The 22284-nt window shown below is 43.6% G+C and overlaps 1 protein-coding gene across 2 annotated transcripts in view; it reads right to left on the bottom strand.

Moving 5' to 3' along the window:
- The window catches only part of PARP16 (poly(ADP-ribose) polymerase family member 16), a 76357-nt gene extending 62243 nt beyond the window's left edge, over positions 1-14114 (bottom strand). Inside the window, exons 1-2 of one of the 2 annotated variants that reach the window (XM_069222835.1) lie at positions 13863-14036; positions 12644-12842 (exon numbers count right to left, since the gene is read on the bottom strand). In XM_069222835.1, coding sequence (XP_069078936.1) covers positions 12644-12841 — 198 coding nt within the window. In that variant the 5' untranslated portion in view covers position 12842; positions 13863-14036. Of the gene's footprint in view, positions 1-12643; positions 12843-13862 lie in introns of both variants that reach the window. The other variant, XM_069222836.1, reaches the window with a different exon arrangement.
- Between the last annotated feature and the right edge of the window lie 8170 nt (positions 14115-22284).

Below are 22284 nucleotides of genomic sequence, written 5' to 3' on the forward strand. Positions count from 1 at the left end.
CGGCCTTTCCTTTACTCAGTGCAGCAAAGAATGAACCTTTGGACTTTCCTTCAGAGATGTGTCCAACTGCTCTACAAGGTGCCGTGGGCAGGAGTGAGGATAAATGGTGCCCTCTCTGGGACCTGTTTCCCCTGCTTACTGAACCACTGTCAAAATGGGTAAGGCGCAATGAGCAGGTGTGGGGACTGCGATGGAAGGAGGGAATGGAGGATTGCATCTTGCTTTATGTTGATGATGTTCTGCTGTTCATACAGCGACCAGAGGCATTACTACCCAGATTGATCCACATGCTGACTAGGTATGGGAATGCCTCGGGTTTAGAGTCGAATGAAATAAATCATCCATGATCCTGTGGACTGGTTCCCCTACTCCATCACCGCAGGATATCAGAGACCTCAATTAAGTGACAGGTGCTTTTAGTTATTTGGGGATGCCAAGACCTGCTAGGAACACAATATCGCTCACCTGGGATGTAAGATTAAGGGCCATATAGCACGCAGTGGTATGCTCCCGTAGAATATACTGGGGCACATAGTCCTCTTGAAAATTGTGTTTGCACAATTGTTATATATCCAGCAAAACTACCTGTATAAGATTCAATAGCAATGGTTTTTCAAAACTGTAGGTGCATATTAAAGCCTGTGTCTGTCATCCCCTCCCACCCCACCTCCACCAACAGGTCAACCATAAAACAAATGTACTCAGGCACCATATGATGAAGGGCTGGGGACAGTGAATGTACAGATTTATTATAGGGTAGTGCAGCTGCTGCCAATTAATGATTGGCTCTTTGAGGAACAAGATGACTCAGCATTTAGATTGGAACTGGCGGGATTCCCAAAATCTGCTCCCTCTGGTCGTAGCTCTATGGCACCGGGAACCCGCAGCAGCTGCCCCACATTATGGCGGTTTCCACTGACTGATGGCATAAGGTGCTGAAAAGGATGGGGTGGGCTGCAAGGACTACCAGGAAAATGCAACTGTGGATCGGTTCATGTTTAAAATCATCTGCGCAACTACAAGGGTTCCTGAAATAGGACAAGCTAGGTATTTCCAAACTGGGCAATGTCTGGACCCACAGGTATATGCTCTCCTTTGCGCAACTGAATGAAGACTATGAGCTTTCTCTGCCTACAGCTGCGACATTCTTTGGAACACCTACGTAAAGACCAAAACCCGCTTCCCAAGCTCACAATGGGAGAGATTAGGGCAAAGTGTGTTTCGTGCTTGAATAATATCATGGAAGTGTGAGACACGATGGCAACACTGTGGGAAAGATTGGAAGCATACGTCAGATAAATGAATGAGGAAGACTGGGATGAAGAAAAAATGGCAGACAGACAATTGGTGATCCCTAATAGGTTACGGTTGATCCAATATAAATACTTCCACCAAATCTACCATACACCAGATAGGCTTTGGAAAATGCGAAGGGTGAAAGGCCCAGAATGCCTCTGGTGTAAAGACGCTGGGGACACTTGGATTCACACAATATAGGAATGCCCAGTCATATCGCCTTACTGGACTAGAATGTTCCAAATGCTAGAAGAGATGACGATTGTCCAACCGTGGCGGGACCCCAAGATGGCTCTCCTAGGGGTTTTCTTGGAGTGGGATGAGCTTCTGGGCCAACGCACTTTGGTGTGCATTAGTTGTGTTCTGACCAAGCAAGATATAGCAAGGCACTGGGGATCAGAGGTGTCTTTCCCTTAGAGAGAATGGTTGCAAGGAATGGATTACTGTTCGGCGGCTGACGAAGAGGTGTACAAATCTAGAGGTTGTCCAAATGAATATACTGGGGTACTGTTAGAAATGGGGTCTCTAGTTGGCAGTCGGTTTGCTCCCTGTCCAAGTAGGGACCCTCACTCTAGTCAGGGTAAGGGAGATACCCGCTCAGATAACTCCTACTCACCCACTTGGTAGCTTGGCACAAGCAGTCAGGCTTATCTCAGAAGCAATGTGTAAAGCATTTGCACATAACACACAGTAATAAGTGAAAACACTACAAACGGCCACCACACCAGTTTTAGAAAAATAGCCACTATTTATCTACATAAAACGAGACCAAATACGATAAAAATCCAACATACAGTAATAAAAATATGAATTCTGCAAGATTTACTCAAAAATGCAGTTCCTTGAAGTCGATAGCTCCACCTGGGGCTATCACGGTGTCGTGATCAGCAGAACCAACAGTTCAGGCCGGCAGCGGCGTTGCGGCCCAGCTACGGTGTCGGTTCCGGAGTCGGTGCAGGAGTCGTCGGGCCCATGAGGTCACACGCTTTGCGGATTGAACTCCAGGCTGATAAAGTCAGGTGCGCCGGCGTGGATGGTGTTGGGGCTGCGGTGCAAAGCGGGCCGATGTGACGTGCAGTTCCCACAGGTCACGGAGCAGGCAGCGGCTCGGTGACAGCGTCCAGCGGCATCAGTGAGACCAGGGCTGCGATGTGAAGCGGGGCGGTGTGACGTGTGGTGTCCACAGGTCACGGTGCAGGTAGCGTCGTCGTCGTTGCTGAATCGCTGTCGTCGGTAGGCCCAGGCCAGCAGTGTGGGACGGGATGGTGCTTCGTGTCCCTCACGAGCAGTGTCCACAGGCCACGGTGCAGGCAGGATGCCTAGAGATGACACAAGAGTCGATGATGCTGGCGCCGGTGGACCGGGGCTGCGGTGTGGGACGGGACGATGCTTCGTGTACCTCATGAGCAGTGTCCACAGGCCACGGTGCAGGCAGCGGCGCCCGTGTCAGCAGGAGCGGCGGCGTCGGGGATGCCCAGGCTGCAGTGTGAGCAGGCGATGCCGGAGTGCAGGGCCCACAGGTCGCGGTGTGAGCCGTGGCTCAGTGAAGTCATCCGATGACGGTGTCGTTGAGACCAGGGTCGCGGAGCAAAGCGGGGCTATGCGACTCCGTGCTGCATCGGCAGGTCACGAAGCAAGCCAGCAGCGTCGTTGGCAGCGTTACAGAGGGCTCTCCTCTTGAGCAGCACAAAACTCACAGTTCCCAGTACTGCAGGTCGAGGAATGTGAAGTCTTTGGTGTCCTTGAGATTTCCAACAGGAGGTAAGCTCTACTCCAAGCCCTTGGAGAACTTTCCCAAGCAGGACACACAGCAAAGTTCACCCTTTGCACTCTTTTCAGGCAGTAGCAGCAACTACATGCCAGTCCAGCAAAGCAACACAGCAAAGGGACAGTACTCCTCCTTCAGCTCTTCCCCTGGGCAGAGGTTCCTCTTGATTCCAGAAAGATTCTAAAAGTCTAGGGTTTTGGGTCTTCTTCTTATACCCAATTCTGCTTTTGAAGTGGACAAACTTCAAACCAAAGTCTCAAGTGTCAGGGCCAGGCCAGGTCCCAGACACTCACCAGTGGGGGGGGTCGGTCGGAGACGGCATTGTGTGAGGGCAAGCACAGTACTATCAAACTGACCCAGACGGGGAATTCACAAACAGGCAGAGCCACAGAATGGATTAAGCAAAAAAATGCCTACTTTCTAAAAGTGGTATTTTCAAACAGACAATTTAAAAAACAACTTCACTAAAAGATGTATTTTTAAATTGTGAGTTCAGAGACACAAAACTCCATATTTGTATCTGCTGTCAAAGGGAATCTGCGCTTTAAGGATAATTAAAGGCAGCCCCATGTTAACTTATGAGAGAGATAGGCCTTGCACAGTGAAAACCGAATTTGACAGTATTTCACTGTTAGGACATATAAAACACACTAGTATATGTCCAACCTTAAAGATACACTGCACCCTGCCACTGGGGCTACCTAGGGCCTACCTTAGGGGTGCCTGACATGTAGTAGAAGGGAGGGTTTAGGCCTGGCAAGTGGGTACACTTGCCAAGTCGAATTGGCAGTTTAAAACTACAGACACTGCAGTGGCAGGTCTGAGCCATGTTTACAGGGCTACTAATGTGGGTGGCACACAAGTACCGCAGGCCCACCAGTAGCATTTGATTTACAGGCCCTGGGCACCTCTACTGCACTTTACTAGGGACTTAACAGTAAATCAAATATGCCAATCATGGATAAACCAATCAACAGTACACTTTACACAGAGAGTCCTAAAGCCAACAAAAACAGGTCAGAAAAAAATAGGAAGAAGGAAGCAAAAAGACTGGGGATGACCCTGCAAAATGGGCATTTCCAACAGGTACCATAAAGAACTTTCTCAAGTCACTTGAACCAATGTCCAAGCGGAGCCCCACAACGCCTGATTTTTCATTGGTCTGGATCTTTCCCTGGAATTATGGGGGGGGGGGGAGATGGTAGGGGGAGTTCTTGGGGGTCATGTGGTGGTTATGAATCTGTATGGTTTTATGCTCCTGGCAAAGTCTGTATGTCATGTTAATTTTTTTGTGTCTTTCAGTTGTTATGAAACTAATAAGAAAAGAATCCCACTAACAAAAAAAACACACACACACACACAACAATGTCGGAGTTTGCACCTAGGGCACTAGGGCAGCTATGCTCACATGCTATGGTCTGTGCCCATACCCAGCACCATCTCAGAAGCTGGACGTAAAATGCAAATGAAATACCCTATTACCGTGATGTTAAAAATGAATATACACAGAACCACTGAAAAAAAGTGATTGTAGAAATTCTCAAGCCAGTAAAAAAGAGAACGAATCCTTTGAACGCCCACAATGCACACCATATAACTAATATCACCGATTTAAGTAATGGAACGATCAGCCAGCACCAATTGAGAGTACTCCTGGCCTGGTTTCATCAGCTGCTGCCTCTCAGATTGTTGCATAATTGACACTTGTGCACGTGGTGCGCTTGATTGTTTCTGCTATCATTACTGGGTTTTTTCAGTGTTAGACAAGTAGCAATCACAGTAGCGTTTTGAAGTTGTTCACAGGAGATGGAGACCTATACAAACGCATCAAGGCTCATAGAGATGCATTAAAAAGAGAACGTATTAAGAAACAGGTTATGAAGGAGGTGACAGGTATCACATTTTCCCTTAAAAACAAAATCCTATTTGTGATAATGGAAAAAACAGATGGGACAAAACAGCAGTGGTAGAGGCAGGATTTAAACCACTGGTCCTGCACGTTTTCTACAGTGCCACTTCTGCATATAGTGTATGACTGCAACATGAATACTGCAAGCTTTCTTACCTTCACTATACCAGTGCTTGCACTTTAGATTTACATGCCACGCATTGCCCCTCAATATGTGTTTTTATTACCCCATCTCCAGTTTGTGTGGTGACTTCTCCATTTCGGTCATGTGCTGCTACAATGCTCTTTACTAGCTCTCTAGCGTGCATGTAGTGATTGAAAGCGCCACGGCCCCATATTTTTTCTTAGCTTGATGATTTCTATCAGTAAGGGGGAAATATTACCATACATTTGAAGCTGACACAAAAAGAAACATTTTGGCTCTGAGATGTTGCGGGGTTTACTGATTTCCAATATTTATACAGGTGATGACGATGTGGTGGGGCCTGCTCTCGTGTTTGCAGAGATGGTTGTCCAACATTTCAATGCTTAAATGTCTGTGGATGTCTCCTGTTCTTGTAAAGCAAGGAGCACCTGCTGCTATCCGAAGGGCCTTGTTATGTAGATACTTCCAATACCTCTCCTGGAAACTGCTCCAAACTGGTGAAGCATATGTCATCGTGGGTCGAATAATTCACTTGTTTGCGCACACCTTGCTCGGCTTAGGTATGGACCTCCTTCCTGAAAAGTGGGTACAATGCAGCCAGTTTGGTTGATGCTTTCTGGTGAGTTTCCTCAATGTGGTTCTCCAGCTGCCTTTGGAGTGGAGTGTCACCCCTAGGTAAGAGCTGCTGTTTTCCCACGTTATCTCCTCTTCACTGAGGGGATTTGTGAATGCTCTTTGATCCAGGTTCTGGTGAATTTGAGGGCTTATTTGTATGACGACTTAAAAGCACTGGTTGTGCTTCTAGTATAATATATAATGTCTTCTAGGCCACAGGTACAGACTGCTCCAACTACCATTTCCTAATCTATACATTTAGCCGCAGAACAGTGTTGGGGAGATCACTAGAAAGAAGGACAGCTCAGAGCAGACTGCTGTACATCCTCTCATTTTTAAAAGCTCTGAAGGCTTGTGAGAGGGCAGGAACATCTGGGTAGAGGAAGGCAATTCCCCCTGTGCAGGCACTGTTTGAGCTCAGGGTGTACTCAATAGGTTGTAGCATGTCTTCTCTTAAAAGGTCCAGATGTCTTTGTCTGATAAGGACAGCAGTGTTTTGTCTACATAAATAGAATGGAGATGCTTAACTGTGATTGTTTCATCCCAGAATGCTCAGGAGAACAAATCACCAAACTCAAAAGCTAGGTCTACATCACTGTCACAGTAATAGGTATTTTTTTTCTAAAACCAAGAAACCTCACATCGTGTTACCCAAGACAAGCAACATATATGTATCCTTTTCTGTCATCTGCTCTTTAAACCCAGAATTATGACTGGGAGTGTTTGAAAAGTTTCAGCACTGTGTCCATCATCTTATTTTGTGGTTTTGCTATGTACTCCCTAAGTGGCTGGTGTATGCCTAGATGTGGGTCCCTTGCTCGCTGAGCCACTGGATTCAAGTTACCCTGGCTGATGAGGGGTGATACCCCGAAACTGGTCCCAGGATGGTTGTTTCCGGTCCAGGAAGGACCTGGCTTGGCACTTCGGTCTGGACTGTTCCTGTGGGGAGCAGGGTCAAGACTGATTTGCAAATGGCTGGGTCCAAACTGGGGTAATGTGGCGAGCAAAATCTCAATGGATTAAACCCGGATCTGTGACTGGGGGTGAGGGTTTGAAAAGTTGGGGACTTTCACCAGGATCTTATCCCAATCTGCATCGTTAATCTGTATTGCTAGGTCTGTTTCCCACTTACCCTACAGTTACATTAAAGCAGTGAGAATGTTGGTGCATAGGGCTCTGTATAAGCATGTAACCGCCTTAAATTGGCCTGATGCAGTACAGAGCATTTGGCAGCATGGGTGTACCACTGGTTCCAAGTCTCCGTTACCCCAATGGTTTCTGATCGTAGCCGCTATCAATCCATGTAGTAGGAACTGGCCCTCAGGCATGTTAAATTCCACTACTAGGACCTCAAAGGGAAGCAAGGCTCATTCGCTGTAAAGGTTTCCTATGCAGGTTATCCCATAGGTGGTTCATTCCTCTATAACCCTCCATACTCCCCCACAGGCCAACCGCCCCAGCCACGGTAGCGGCAGGTCTGGCGAGTAGGATGTACAGGTTCGTTGTAGGCCGTGTCTCCAGCAAGTCTGTCCCACCAATAGTTCCTGTGAGGCAGTGGGTAGATGCCGCCGGAGAACCAGAAGGACTGAGGAGATGTCCTACATGTCAAGAAGCGAGTTGGTGGTTCCTTTCTCTGGGTGTATTCTACAGTACATCCACTGATTAAACCATTGCAGCTGTGCTGCCAAGTGATATGTCGCTGGATCTGGTGCAGCCATTTCTCCGTCTGTCACAGGTCGTGGCAATTTGGATAACATCCCTCTTCGTCTGCCCATTCCCCAGATCAGCTCCACTAATAAGAGATTATCTACCACCGTTGACCACAATTTCACTGTGCAGTCTAAGTGACAGTTGATTTTACAAAGATGTTTCTTTTTTCTGTTAATAGAATGAGATAAAGACAAAAATTTGGAGGAAACTAAAAACCATCAACTTTGGAAAAAAAACAACAACAAAAACTGAAGTTTTACCATCTGTAGATTGGTCTGTTGTCAATGCTATACATTGTAAATCTGAGATGGAATCAAACATGTAGATCTGGATAATGAGGAAAACAATGCAAAGCCCATTTGTAAAGTTGTCCCACAATTTTGTATAACTGTAAATCCCAAGAGGAGTATAAAGTCAAAGTGACAATGTCTTCACATTGTATACAGTGTGTTAGCTAAATCAACGGGGGGAAGCATATTGCAAAACAAAATTATCCATTACATAAAGGGATGACTACATTGGTTTTGTGCTGTACGCTCATAAATGGCATCTATTTTTACAGAGAATCAAGAAATGCAGCCCCCATGCTAGCATTTTACGAAAAATCACCAGTTTCAAATAAATCTTGTCAGAAGTTCAAGTAAGTTTATGTGCATGCCAGTTCTGAGAATTGTTTTGGGAAGTTATTCTATGTAGAAGCGTATTCTAAAACAACTTTTAAGATCTAGCTTTAAAAATGTAACTGTGTGTTGTCCTGTAGATTTGAGGTGCTGGTAGTGTGTTACAACTACGACTTAGTGGCACCAAAAGCCAGAATGTTATTAGATGATTTAAGAAAGTTGGTTTTGAATAGGTGGATGGGAGACTTGGATCACCCAGCTAGCCCTCTGCTGTGGTTTGGAATAAAGAACAAAATGCCCCCTTGTCTTAATATTGGCAACAACGAAACGACTGCTCAACAACACATGTGCAAGAACTGAACCAACCTATGTTCATGAAGCTCCTGGAAGTTTGCCACTGTGCTCTTTGAGAATTATCCACCGCTGCTGCCATAGAGGCTCTTTACTGTGCCCTTGCTAGTGCACTCTGATGTATCATCTCATGACACAGAGATTTTAAGTTTTTGGGGGCATTTTATTTTACAGGTGCAGTAAGACACCAATGTCAGGCACAGCCCACAATGATATTGGGACCAGGCACAGAATTTTTGACATCACAGTGGTTTTCCAGTGCTGTGGAGAGTGTTATGCAATGGTGAAGCAAAGGAAGCATAGATATCAGAACCAATGGATACTACACCTGGACTCCCCACAATGATCAACTTTTTTCAACTGTCCCTACATAATCATGCAACCCGATGCAACTCATGTCACTTGCATGGCAGTCATCTTGGCTGACTGGGCAGTATAGGGGACAATACATTTTGTGTTGCTCCTTTGTGGATTTTGCAGCAGTTAGGGACCCTAATCTCAGTCCTTCACATTCAGATCCTTCAATTTTTTTGATGAGCAAGTACTTAGACAATTCTACACATGCTAGGTATTTGTCAAACATTCTTTATTCATTATTTTTAGGGCTCATCTAGAGACAGCTTTTAGCTGTAGGTTGTTGAAGACCAATTGTGGACAATTCTAGTACTTAATGTGGGCTCTAACCCAGCCCATTACATACTATTTGCTGGCTTTTTTACCAATCTTGTTTGCTTTCTTCTTGCTTTCCAGCCTCTTCTTGTGTTTGTCCCTCCCCTGGAACACTATACTTTTGAATGACTGACTTGTATCCTTTCACTGCTCACATTCAGGGAAGTACTTTTTCTTTCCTTCAGCACTCCATGAGAGTACATGCCTTTTCTTGATCTCTTCTCAGTGTGCTGCTTCCGCCCTGACATATCATCCCTCAACATGCTCAGTGTTGCTCCGTCCTCCCACTTTCTCTACCCAGCTTCCCTTCTGAGAATAACACTCAACAAATGACATAAAAAATGGGCAGAAATAACTGCCACTGCCGAAGGTGTGAATAAGACAAATTGAGACATCCACTCCAAAGGCGTGCAGTGTACCTTTGGTCTCCTACATGTCAAAGCATCTGTTAAAATGTACATGATGGCATAATACCTGCACATCCAAGCTTATGTAGATGAAGCACAGACTGCTTTCTGAATGTTAAATATCTTTGGCAATCTGTTTAGCTGCCTTAACGTTTATTTCACTCCATTGAGCTCGCTTGAGTGGATTATGTCCAATAGCTTTTGGAAAGTAAATACTACTAGAATTTGAATGACAAAACACATGATTTATAACCCCTCTACTTTAGAACTTTTATTTCCTTTACTCAATCTGCATGAATCCAACCCAAAAACTCTTTGTTGGCCAAAATGGCTTTCTGTCCATTTCCATGCACATTCATAGAAATTCAGAAGTATTAGCCATGAAAAAGAAAAAAAATACAAAAAGAAAAAAAAAAAAAAAAAAAAAAAAAGCCCCTCTTACACTATATTCCTAAAAACGTGCGAAAAACTGACCTTGACTTGCAACTTTCAAATGATTTCTCTTCTTCCTTTCCTCAGTGACCCTCTTCTTACCTTCTAGACACAAATTGCTCACACCGTATTTCATTGATCAAAAGTTTTTTATAACCCTATATCTGCAACCTAACAATACCACATTTCTTCCAGCCTATTCATTCATCTCACCAACCATTTGCATGAATCCGCCTAACCTCCACTGAGGATCGCACAAATTTACAGCATGGCTTCCTGTGAGCACATGACTAATAACAATAAGCCTTGGATTAACCAATGTACTTGAGTTTCAGAGTAGGGTGTCACTCACCATATAGCACTTCAACACCTCATCAGGTGTAAGTGCTAAATTAAAATACAATACAATAATTAAAGCATCAGTATCACAGACTCTGAAAAAATGCACACAGGCAGAGAAGACAAAACAATTGTCTAATACAATTCACTAATAGGCTATATATATATATATATATATATATATATTGACATTCTGTGCAGGAGACTAAGATGTAATTATATAAAATAAAGCTGACAAAATTCATTTTTGAATATTGATTCATCCGTGTCCTCATGAGTCGGTGAAGGAATTGGTGCAGCCGTTTGGTGGATATTGACCTACCAGCTGTGGATTAATATATATATATATATATATATATATATATATATAAATGTACCTACCCACTTGCTATGGTAAGTCATATTTTATCAGGTTGAGTTATTTTTAGGACCTACTCATCCCTTCTAGCACGTTTACAAAGAAAACCTGTTTAGTCAGAAAGTGAAGGAGCAATAAAGACACCAATACATCTTGTTCTTGTTACATTTTCTGTGTTCAGAGACAGAGGCCAAAAGTCAGTTTGTCTTCTTACAATTAATTTTCCTTCCGATTGCAGAGATCCGTAAGGTGAACTGTCTGACCTGCTGTACAGAGAGTGTGAAATGAAAGGCTGTAGGGTGTCAGGTTATTCCTAACACACAACATTTAAATAACCAAGTCAACTGTACAAACATTTCAAAATACATATTTCAGCAGTTATAAAAAACCATTTTTGTACTTCTATGTGATGAAAAAATGTGTTAATAGGACAAAGTTAAATCACTTTACTTGGTGAAGTGCAAAGGATAAATTTGTTTTCTGGAACCCATTTTTCCACAGATTATTGTTAATACAAAATATAGATTTATCTGTAAAGCTGCAAGTTAGTGGGGATTTCTTTGAACATTTCTTAGAAAACTACTGCCTGTAAATGACAGGGTGCTACCACATCATGCTTTAGTAATATTTTTTATTAAAAGTGAGTGACATCCACTGAGAAACACTCCTTCCATGATGGCAATGCCTTTAGCAAACTAAGAGGCAAGTCATGGATCATGTGTTCCCTCCCTATATGTGGGCAAGATTCTTATAATACATGGAGCAAACGTTTAGTCTATTTAATCAAACAAAAGAGGTTTTTTGTACAGCAGAAATGTTGAGCTCACATATTTGAAGGTGAACTCCTATATGAGAATGAAGAAAAATGTTACTGTAATCTAAAATATTACCTAGGATCACATAATTTGAGATGCATTTCTGAGTCCATTCAGTTAGCTTGAGTAGATTATTCAAGTTACTCGACCTGGGTCTAGTAACATTTCTTATGATTTTTCGAGGTCTGATGCGCGCGCGCGCACACACACCCACACACATATATATATTCACTGAAAAAACATAGGTTATAAAGAGGTTACAGTTAGGAAATAGGACTTTTTTTAAAAACACACAGAAATTGACCTAAAAACTAAAGGTTACAGGGACGTTATAGTGAGATTCTGAATTTACACACATATAACCATAGAAATTCAGCAGTTAAAGTTATCTCAAGACACTATAACTTGTGTCCTAAGGTGACTGTAACTCACACTTTCGAAATGCACAGTTATCTCATCAATAATCTCACTGCTAATGTTTCATTGATATTTTAAATGATGTTATGAAAGATGCAATGATTGATGTAATATCTGTGTTGATTAGCAATGCATGCTGAGTTTTTTCTTTTGGGACTCGGCTGAAGCAGAGTCCCAAAATGGCTGTCAAGATTTCCTGGTTGAAGTGTTGGCAGCCAATCAGATCTCAACATGAGATCTCTGGGATCAGAGTACCTTCTCGTCCCTAGATATACCAATTTGGATTGCCTTTAATTTCTCAAAAAGTACTTAAAGGATTTACACCCAATAACAAAATGGGCATTTTCTGAACCGAAAGTTACCTTTCTTCCAAATTTGGTGTAATTCTGTCCAGCAGTTCGGAATGTATGGGAATTAACATGGGAAACATCCCTTTTTTAATCCCCCTTTTTAATCGGTTTCCGCTTAACAGATTAATCTTTCCATGTACAACAACACCCTGCAGGACACTTACTCTGGAAAATTTCATAAAGATTTGAGACAATGCAAAAGATATAGCCAAGTCAAAAAATGATTCTTCTATGGAAACTAGGTCCTAACTATAACTACTTACAGGCATCCCATTATATATAGATATATAACTTGTTTCTGCTTTTACTGTAAATCCAGAATTATAAATGTACATTTTTTGTATCACGTAATAAAAATAATAAAGCGTTTAAAAAAATGGGGTATGACACAGCAATAATGTCACTTCAATGTAAAAACTGCTTAACTGCACCACCTACATACCAAGGCATCGAAATCCTTATTCTCCTCATTGGTGTAGAGGGATGGGAAAGGTCGCAGGACTGAGTCGCGTTTGTAGCTCTGTAAGGCAGAGACAAAGAAGCTACATCGTAGATCAGCAGCTAGAATATCTCTTGCAAGGATTGCCTCCAGTTTCTCCTGAACAACATTGGTGTGGTTTGAGGGCTGCATTCCCTGCATGCTGAGAGAAAAATATGTCAGTTCGCTTGCAAAAAAGAATACAAAATGATCAGCCAGAAGGGAACGTGTGCCAAACCAGAAGCGCTGGATTCATCCTAACACGACATTATAATTAACGTAATGAAACGAAAAGCCTGCCTTTCTCATAGCTATGGCAGCAAACATAATCATAGTGTTATAGGAGCATTACTCTTTAAAATGAAAATAAAGAATCGTTGCTGCAAAGGACGCGGAGAACCCAGATAAGAGGGAGTGTACAATTTGCATACTAATTTGAAGTTGGGACAATTTGGATACTTAACTTCTATGCCATACAGATATATACATTAACCATATTCCAACTTCAAGCACGTAATTGTCTATGCACAAACTGTTCCCCTCAATTATTTACCCTACTCTCCCTTTTCTGCCCGCACCCCAAGCGCTAGGCGGGGTCTTAGATGGAGGGGGTTGTTCTCTGTGGAAAACTTTCACACTTTTAGCGATCTCTATGGACGAAGTGGATTTCAATGAAATACCTAGCATACATATAGTGGGGTAGTGGGGGGTCCTTGAAAACTGCTCTACGTATAAGGGTATTTTAAGAGGGCAAAGCGCCGTTTTATGCTGCTTTTGAAGTGAGGAGACATTTGGGAGATGAAGGGCACAGGAGAGAGTCTATGCCTGACACCTCCAATGTTAGAAACCTTTCCTGCAAGTAATTTTGATGTCAGGTGGCCAAAGCACTGTTTCAACAGCACACGATTTCTCACGAAAATATTAGACGATTTGGCGCTCAAGAGCACTGATGTAATTTCGGGGGAAGAGAACATCGCTGCCAAGTTTCCTAAGTGCCATTTTTCTGAGAATAATTTAAGTTGTATTTAACCTAAGAATACAGGTGCCAGAATTCTTTTAAAAAACGGGACTACCCTAACTAGTCGCGTATGGACATGAGAAACTTAACAGTTATGCCAGAGAGAGCATATTTAGAAAGCCTTGTTGCACGCCAGCCCTTCAGAATCTCGAACGCGAGCCTTACCTCCCGTCTCCGGGCAGAAGACCTCAAACATCCGATTGTCTTTACTTTGATTCCTCCTCTATATCCGTAAACGATGAAAGGTTATCAGAGAAGTGATTTTAAACTCATTGGCAGACTAACCTGTACTAGGAAGATCTTTGTGGTTGTACTTTCCAGGACGCTCTGCTATTGGTTAAAAAAAAATGACCCGCCCTAAACGACGCCCACCTATCCCGGAGAAAACCTTGCAGCTCCGGATGGCAAGCTTATCCTACTGCTGCACCGGAAGAGACAATATTTTGCTCCGGAAATTGTGGTCCATCCACACGCGAGCCAGCGCCGGTAAGCCGCTGGGAATGAGATGAACCACTGAAGCGTGCGCGTACGCCTGTTATTAATCAAGCGGATAGATAGGGAAAATTGACACTCTAACCCTCGAGGAACCTTTGTCTAGTGCAGAAGGGCTAGCCAAAGCGTAGCCCATAGGGTGCACCCTATACTAAGCATGTTTAAGAACTTAATGAAAAGGTTTCTGCAAATAGGTATCCGAAGCTCGCATGCTTTTTTGTGTTATTATGTATAGGTTATCTGGGTTCTGATCCACTCCAATCGCTGTATAGCTACCGAGGTTTAAGATTACCTACGTGTGACATTTTCATAATTTTAGTGTAGTTATGAGTGGCATTTCAAATACTATGTCATACTTTCTTGCGAGCAAAATCAAGCAATGGAGTCCTGGGTGTTGTGGGGAGGAGAGAGTTGCTAATAGCTTGCATGCACACTAGGGTGACCACCTGGCATTGAGGCAAATTCTGGACAGGACTGTAAAAAATTCAGAAAAGGGTCAAAATTCAGGACAAAGGGTCAAAATTCAGGACAAAAATTCAAGAACAAACATCAGTTTTACAGACACACTCAAGAGAGGTCATGCCTCACTATGTTGTCAGTGCATTTATGTACTCTTTTTTTAACATAGCACTATTTATTCACTGTGGACCTTTTGTGATTGCCTCTTGGTGTGCTACATTCAGGTGTCACATTACGTCCTTGTTCAGTAGTAAATTAATGCCCTTCACGGCAAGGCCATCACCCCTACCCAAATCTACCCGATCTTTCCTGAAGAGAAAGTAACAGCAACATTTTTATTATGGTTCTGAACATTTCAAAACCCCTGGCAAACAGTTTGGGAAACATTAAGGTAATTAGCCTTATGCTAGTTTAAACAAATTGAACAAAAACATCTGGCTTACCCCAACCGCCCATGGACTTTCAACCTAATTTTTTTTAAAGAGGCAGGGCAGATGGTGTGGGTGACAGTTTCACACCTAATGACAGGATGTGATGTACCCATAACTTGTCTGTAGTCTCACTGCACTAGGGTGTATGTTTGGGACTCTACATTTATCTCAGAAATGGGAGCCCGGACTACCAATCAAAGATAATAAAAGAGTAGGATGAAAAAGAGATCAAGTGGGAGATCCACGGCAAGTAATTCAAAGGGTTGTTGCTATCAACTGGATAGATAAAGAAAAGAAGAACAAGGTGGGACAATTCCTAAAATCAGACAAGATGGGTCCACCAAGACTATTTGAAGGTATTGGGTACCTGGGGAGTTGTCTGCACACAGGAGCGAAACAGAAGGGGCACTGTCAAGTGGTTGAACAATCAACACCCATCCACCTTGGCAAACTCTTCTGGTGCAATGGTTCGCTTTTAGTGCTTGTGAAGGGTGAGCAGAGGCCAGACCCCTTGCAAGGTTGTGCAAGGCAATTGCCCGCTTAGTCCATGTCTTTATATGGTTTTGAAATTGAGCAAAAGCCAAACTAGAGATCTGGGTTATCTCTAAGTGTCAAGTACACATAGAATCTTCAAAATATTTGGGATGTAAATTGCACAAACAAAATTTACAAATTTAAAAATGTAATTAGTCTTTCTTTAACATATGGCACTGTTTTCGCCTTCATAGACAATTAGATCTCAGATTGAACTGGGAACCAGTTACCTTTTGATACCTAGTGATTAATATCTACCATTCTTACACTGATTTCCAGGATGAAAATCTCAACAGAGCAAACGGTCCCTCCAAGCCAAGTTTGCTTTTTGGTCTTCTCTTCTGCTTTCTGCAGAGGCCATGTGGCACTAGCGAAGATGGTGTGCTGCCCCAATGATAGTATTATTTTGCAAACTTCCCCTGCTCATCCTTCATTCCTTCTTCAGACAGGCCACACATCTGATTTGGTCGCTGCGGCGCCATCAGGAGCTCTTTCCACTCTAAAGCTAACTGTGACTGCGGGTGGATTAGATCTTCTGGACTTAGAATGCTTTTATTCAGCTGCAGATGTCCAATGGGTGGCTAACTGGCTTTCTGCCCACCTCCCTGCATGAGATGGGGTTTACCAGTAAAAACGTTTAAGGAAGGCTTAATGCACTGCTCATCGTTTCCTACTGACCATTCTATGGATCACCATCCGGGGTTATCATGCATGGCTTTCTCTTGCCTTGCCAGAACCTGTAAACTCACTGACACGAAGAAACCCTATGCTCCTGCACTACCTTTGCTAAGCCTTTTCACTCGCACAGGATTGCTGTGCTCAGAGCAACTCCATCAGTGGCATGTTGCAGGTGTCTTAAAAGTGGGGACTTTGTTTCTGAACAGTGAGCTACTAAATTTCCAAACCCTTGTGGCAAACTAACATCTTCACCCCGGTCAACTCCTTACTTACAACCACCTTAAATAATCATTAAATGCCCTATTTTATGTCTTCTACCTAGCACTAACCCTACAAGAGGTGTGCCAGAAGCTGTGTACCATAGGAAATGGTGGCAAACTGATGGGTGTACAGACCTATCCTGCAACATGGAAACCACTCCAGGTCTTCTTGTCATACTACCTGGGTGATTGATGTAGCCAAACCTCTGCAAGATATGGACTAAAATACTGGACTTTCCCCACAAAGTATCCCACAGCTGTCACTTTAAGTAAATTCATAGTGCTTCCTTGTGAATGCATTCTGCCCGTTGCTTGCCATTGGCCTTGTGGTTTGTAACTCACAATTTGTTGCTTTCAATTTGCTGGCTTTATTTGTTTTAGGCTATGCAGCTTGAATTTGTCCCTTCCCTTGCCAAAACCTTATTTACAGTATCCTGCCGAGTGCTCCCTTTCTGTAAACAGGCCTGTAAATCTTGTTCTTATCTTATCATAATTGCTGTGCATTCAAAGAACAAAGTCAAATGTCAGGGTCTGTCTTCGGTGGGAACTTAGTGTTTACTTTCCTTTCTCTGACTTCAAAGTGAGAGGATCTTTATGCAACAATCTTACTGGATACTGGGGTTAGGAAAGAGTTTTTTCTATCAGATGACAACATTTAAATAGACTTCAGAATATATCAGAATTAGAAGGACAAATCAAGCACATTTTTGTTAATTCTGAACTGTGCTGGAAACAATACCTTTAGATGATTAAAACAAATCATAGCATTAGGTGATGCAATTTCCACACATAATCGTCTGTGCACAATATAGTTTGATTTGAAAAACTGTATATCTGTGCAAATGTAATGGTCATTTCAATCAAAAATGTGTTGTCTGTAATGGCAGTGTGTTACCACACCATGCATGCTCCACTCCTCTCTGCTCTGCACCACTCCACATCACTGCACCCTACTCTGTATCACTCCACTTTACGCCACTCCATGCCACTGTTCTCTTCTCCATTCGGAACCACTCCACATTATGCCACTGCTCTCTATGCTACTTCACACTATGCCTCTCTACTCTACTCTGTACTACTCTACTCTAAGCCACTGCGCTTTGCGCCTCTCTACACCACTGCGCTCTGCTCGTCTGCACGCCATACCACTCCAGTTTAGGCAACACCAATCTAATCCACACAACTCCACTCTCTAACACTCTGCAACGCTGCACTGTACGCCACTGCACTCTAAGCTAATACACTCTATGCTAATGCACTTTACTCTGTAACACTCAACTCTATGCCCCTGCACTCTACATCAATACACTGTACATCATTCTAATCTACTCTGCACCTCTGCACTCTATGCCACGGCACTCTACACTACTTTACTCTATGCCATCACACTCTATGCCACTTTATGCAACTCCACTCTAACCTGCACTTCTCCACTCTAAGCCACCTCACTCTACTGTGAAATAATCTACTTTATGTCACTGCACTCTGTACCACTGCATTCTATGCCACTGCACTCTACCCTGCACCTCTCCACTCTATGCAACTGCACTCTATCTGAAAAAATCTATTCTAAGCCACTGTACTCTATACCACTCTGACCACTGCACTCTAGTTCAATGCACTCTACACCACTGGAAGCTGACACTGCAACACTGCTCTGGCTGCCACTATACTCTACACCACTCTGGTCTGTACTACTGCATTTTGCACCAATATACTCTATTCCACTGCATTCTATGCCACTCTACTCTGCCCAATGCCACTCTATGCAACTGCACTCTACACCAGTGCACTATAAACAACTGCACTGCCCTTTACTCTGCACCACTGTACTCTATGCCACTGGTCTCTGTACCACTCTACACCACTGCACTGACACTCTACTCTGCAACTCTGCACTTTACACCACTCTACTCTATGCCATTGCACTCTAGACATCATACTCTACTCTATACCACTCTACAATACTCCACTATGCACCATCTACACCACTACACTCTATGCCACATGAGTCTACTCTGCACTCTATGACACTGCACCACTCTGCATTACTGCACTCTCTGCTACTCTATTGTATGCCACTCTACTCCACTGCACTCTATGTAACTCTACCCCATGGCACTCTATGCCACTGCAGTCTGCGCCAATGCATTCTAAACAACTGCACTGTACGCCACTGCCCTCTACTCTGTACCACTGTACTCTACGCCACTGCTCGGTGCCACTCTACTCTACATCACTGCACTGACACTCTACTCTGCAGTGTTGCACTCTCCACCACCGTACTATACACCAATGTATTATGTACTACTGCATTCTACAGGGAGTGCAGAATTATTAGGCAAGTTGTATTTTTGAGGATTAATTTTATTATTGAACAACAACCATGTTCTCAATGAACCCAAAAAACTCATTAATATCAAAGCTGAATATTTTTGGAAGTAGTTTTTAGTTTGTTTTTAGTTTTAGCTATGTTAGGGGGATATCTGTGTGTGCAGGTGACTATTACTGTGCATAATTATTAGGCAACTTAACAAAAAAAAATATATACCCATTTCAATTATTTATTATTACCAGTGAAACCAATATAACATCTCAACATTCACAAATATACATTTCTGACATTCAAAAACAAAACAAAAACAAATCAGTGACCAATATAGCCACCTTTCTTTGCAAGGACACTCAAAAGCCTGCCATCCATGGATTCTGTCAGTGTTTTGATCTGTTCACCATCAACATTGCGTGCAGCAGCAACCACAGCCTCCCAGACACTGTTCAGAGAGGTGTACTGTTTTCCCTCCTTGTAAATCTCACATTTGATGATGGACCACAGGTTCTCAATGGGGTTCAGATCAGGTGAACAAGGAGGCCATGTCATTAGATTTCCTTCTTTTATACCCTTTCTTGCCAGCCACGCTGTTGAGTACTTGGACGCGTGTGATGGAGCATTGTCCTGCATGAAAATCATGTTTTTCTTGAAGGATGCAGACTTCTTCCTGTACCACTGCTTGAAGAAGGTGTCTTCCAGGAACTGGCAGTAGGACTGGGAGTTGAGCTTGACTCCATCCTCAACCCGAAAAGGCCCCACAAGCTAATCTTTGATGATACCAGCCCAAACCAGTACTCCACCTCCACCTTGCTGGCGTCTGAGTCGGACTGGAGCTCTCTGCCCTTTACCAATCCAGCCACGGGCCCATCCATCTGGCCCATCAAGACTCACTCTCATTTCATCAGTCCATAAAACCTTAGAAAAATCAGTCTTGAGATATTTCTTGGCCCAGTCTTGACGTTTCAGCTTGTGTGTCTTGTTCAGTGGTGGTCGTCTTTCAGCCTTTCTTACCTTGGCCATGTCTCTGAGTATTGCACACCTTGTGCTTTTGGGCACTCCAGTGATGTTGCAGCTCTGAAATATGGCCAAACTGGTGGCAAGTGGCATCGTGGCAGCTGCACGCTTGACTTTTCTCAGTTCATGGGCAGTTATTTTGCGCCTTGGTTTTTCCACACGCCACTTGCGACCCTGTTGACTATTTTGAATGAAACGCTTGATTGTTCGATGATCACGCTTCAGAAGCTTTGCAATTTTAAGAGTGCTGCATCCCTCTGCAAGATATCTCACTATTTTTGACTTTTCTGAGCCTGTCAAGTCCTTCTTTTGACCCATTTTGCCAAAGGAAAGGAAGTTGCCTAATAATTATGCACACCTGATATAGGGTGTTGATGTCATTAGACCACACCCCTTCTCATCACAGAGATGCACATCACCTAATATGCTTAATTGGTAGTAGGCTTTCGAGCCTATACAGCTTGGAGTAAGACAACATGCATAAAGAGGATGATGTGGTCAAAATACTCATTTGCCTAATAATTCTGCACTCCCTGTATGCCACTGCACTCTATGCCACTCTACTCTGCATCACGCCACTCTACAGCACTTTCCCCTACTCTGCACCACTCTACACTACACTACTGCACTCCCTGCATCGTGAGTCTACTCTGCAATCTATGCCACTGCACCACTCTACACTACTGCTCTCTCTGCTACTCTATTGTATGCCACTCTACTCCACTGCACTCTATGCCACTCTACTCTGTCCCATGCCACTCCATGCCACTGCACTCTAAACCACTGCACTCTACGCTAACGCACTCTAAACAACTGCACTGTACCCCACTGCACTGTACTTTGCACTACTGGGCTCTACGCCACTGCTCCTATGCTACTCTACTCCACTCCACACCACTATGCCACTAGCTTTAAGCCATGCTGAACAGCAGCTACTCTGGTGTATAACATGGCTAATGGCTAAAACACATTAGCAAAGCCAATAACTCTTTCGTAGATGAGACCTATTGGCTTTGCCAATGTTTGTTGGTACTATGAGGTACCGAGGTACCTGAAAGAACTGTGGAAAAATAAAATTACATCATAATAAAGGCTGCTACAAAATGCGCAAATACATTTCGGTTAAATATAAAAAAGTGCTTCTCAAATACAGATTTGAATAATATACAGTTTATACCTCGTGTTAAAAAAATGTATAACACTCCATTAAAACCACACACTCCACAGCTCACCTTGGAACACCATTACAATACCTCTCTGAAAGAAATATCTTTGCCACCAGAAAACTTCAAGTGACTCCTTTTAGTAAAGTCAATGCAGGTTTTCTAGCCCCTTTGTATTTGCAGATTTACCAGTTGCCCACATTTGCATGTCTTTAGGGAAGGAGACCCCCTGGCAAGAAGGCCTTTTCTTATCTGTTTGCCCCTCCCTCCCTCAGAGCACAGGAGACCCCCTGCCTTCCAGCCCAGCTGGGGAAACTCCTCTGCCCGTAATTTCGCCCTGCCTCCGTTGCCCTTTAGGTGAAAGGCTAAAATTACGGACAAATGCCGTCCGTTAAAGCTATCTTCACGGACAACGGACAGCAGGGTGAAATTACGGACAGTCCGTGAAATTTACAGACGGGTGGTCACCCTAATGCACACTAGTGCTATGCGCATGTAAAGACAGACTGACGCTCAGAGTGCTGGTGCAAGAAGGAAGCCCTTGTCTTCACCGTCCACATTTATTTATCACTCCCCGGCACATCGGAAACCGTCCCGGCCTTCTGTGTCAACCAAATAGCCGTACTGCCATCTGGCAACTAGACCTGCACACATCATTTCATTCCTCCCCAACTGGATTCAAACATGTATACATTTAAATGACACAAAAAGTCTTTCAGTCTCTGACTTGTCGGTGGATTAGGTCTAAGGTTGTACCTCTGGGATTAGGATCTACTTGCACCCTCGTGAGCGACCAGGACGGCGGTCACAGACGGCCTAGGAAGTGTTTTTCTAGCTGCTGATAGCACGTCACCCTCAAACCTATGTTCTGGATCCTCACCCTCTCACCATTCCAGGTAATAGTCAGTGTCGTGACAGCTCATCTGAGTGTTCCACAAACGTTGCCTTTCGAAATCAGAGTACGTTCCGAGTCACTCTCTCGCTCCCTTTTTTTTTGTCTTTACCATGGTGCTGGCCACTCAAGTGACTGTCCGTATCCCTAGCTCGTAAGGCGTGCAGAATTTCCAGCCAGGTTTCCGGTCTTTTAGGATCACTTGATCACCAATCCAGATGTGAACGCAGTGTTTTGCTCGCCCGGTCATTCATTTCCCTTCTTCTGGCCTGTGTTTGATTCGGGCAGCAGGGAGATGGCTGCCACCCATGGAGCTCGTCTTGTAGTACATG

Source organism: Pleurodeles waltl, chromosome 3_1, assembly GCF_031143425.1.
Source record: "Pleurodeles waltl isolate 20211129_DDA chromosome 3_1, aPleWal1.hap1.20221129, whole genome shotgun sequence".
In the NCBI taxonomy this organism is placed as follows: domain Eukaryota; kingdom Metazoa; phylum Chordata; class Amphibia; order Caudata; family Salamandridae; genus Pleurodeles; species Pleurodeles waltl.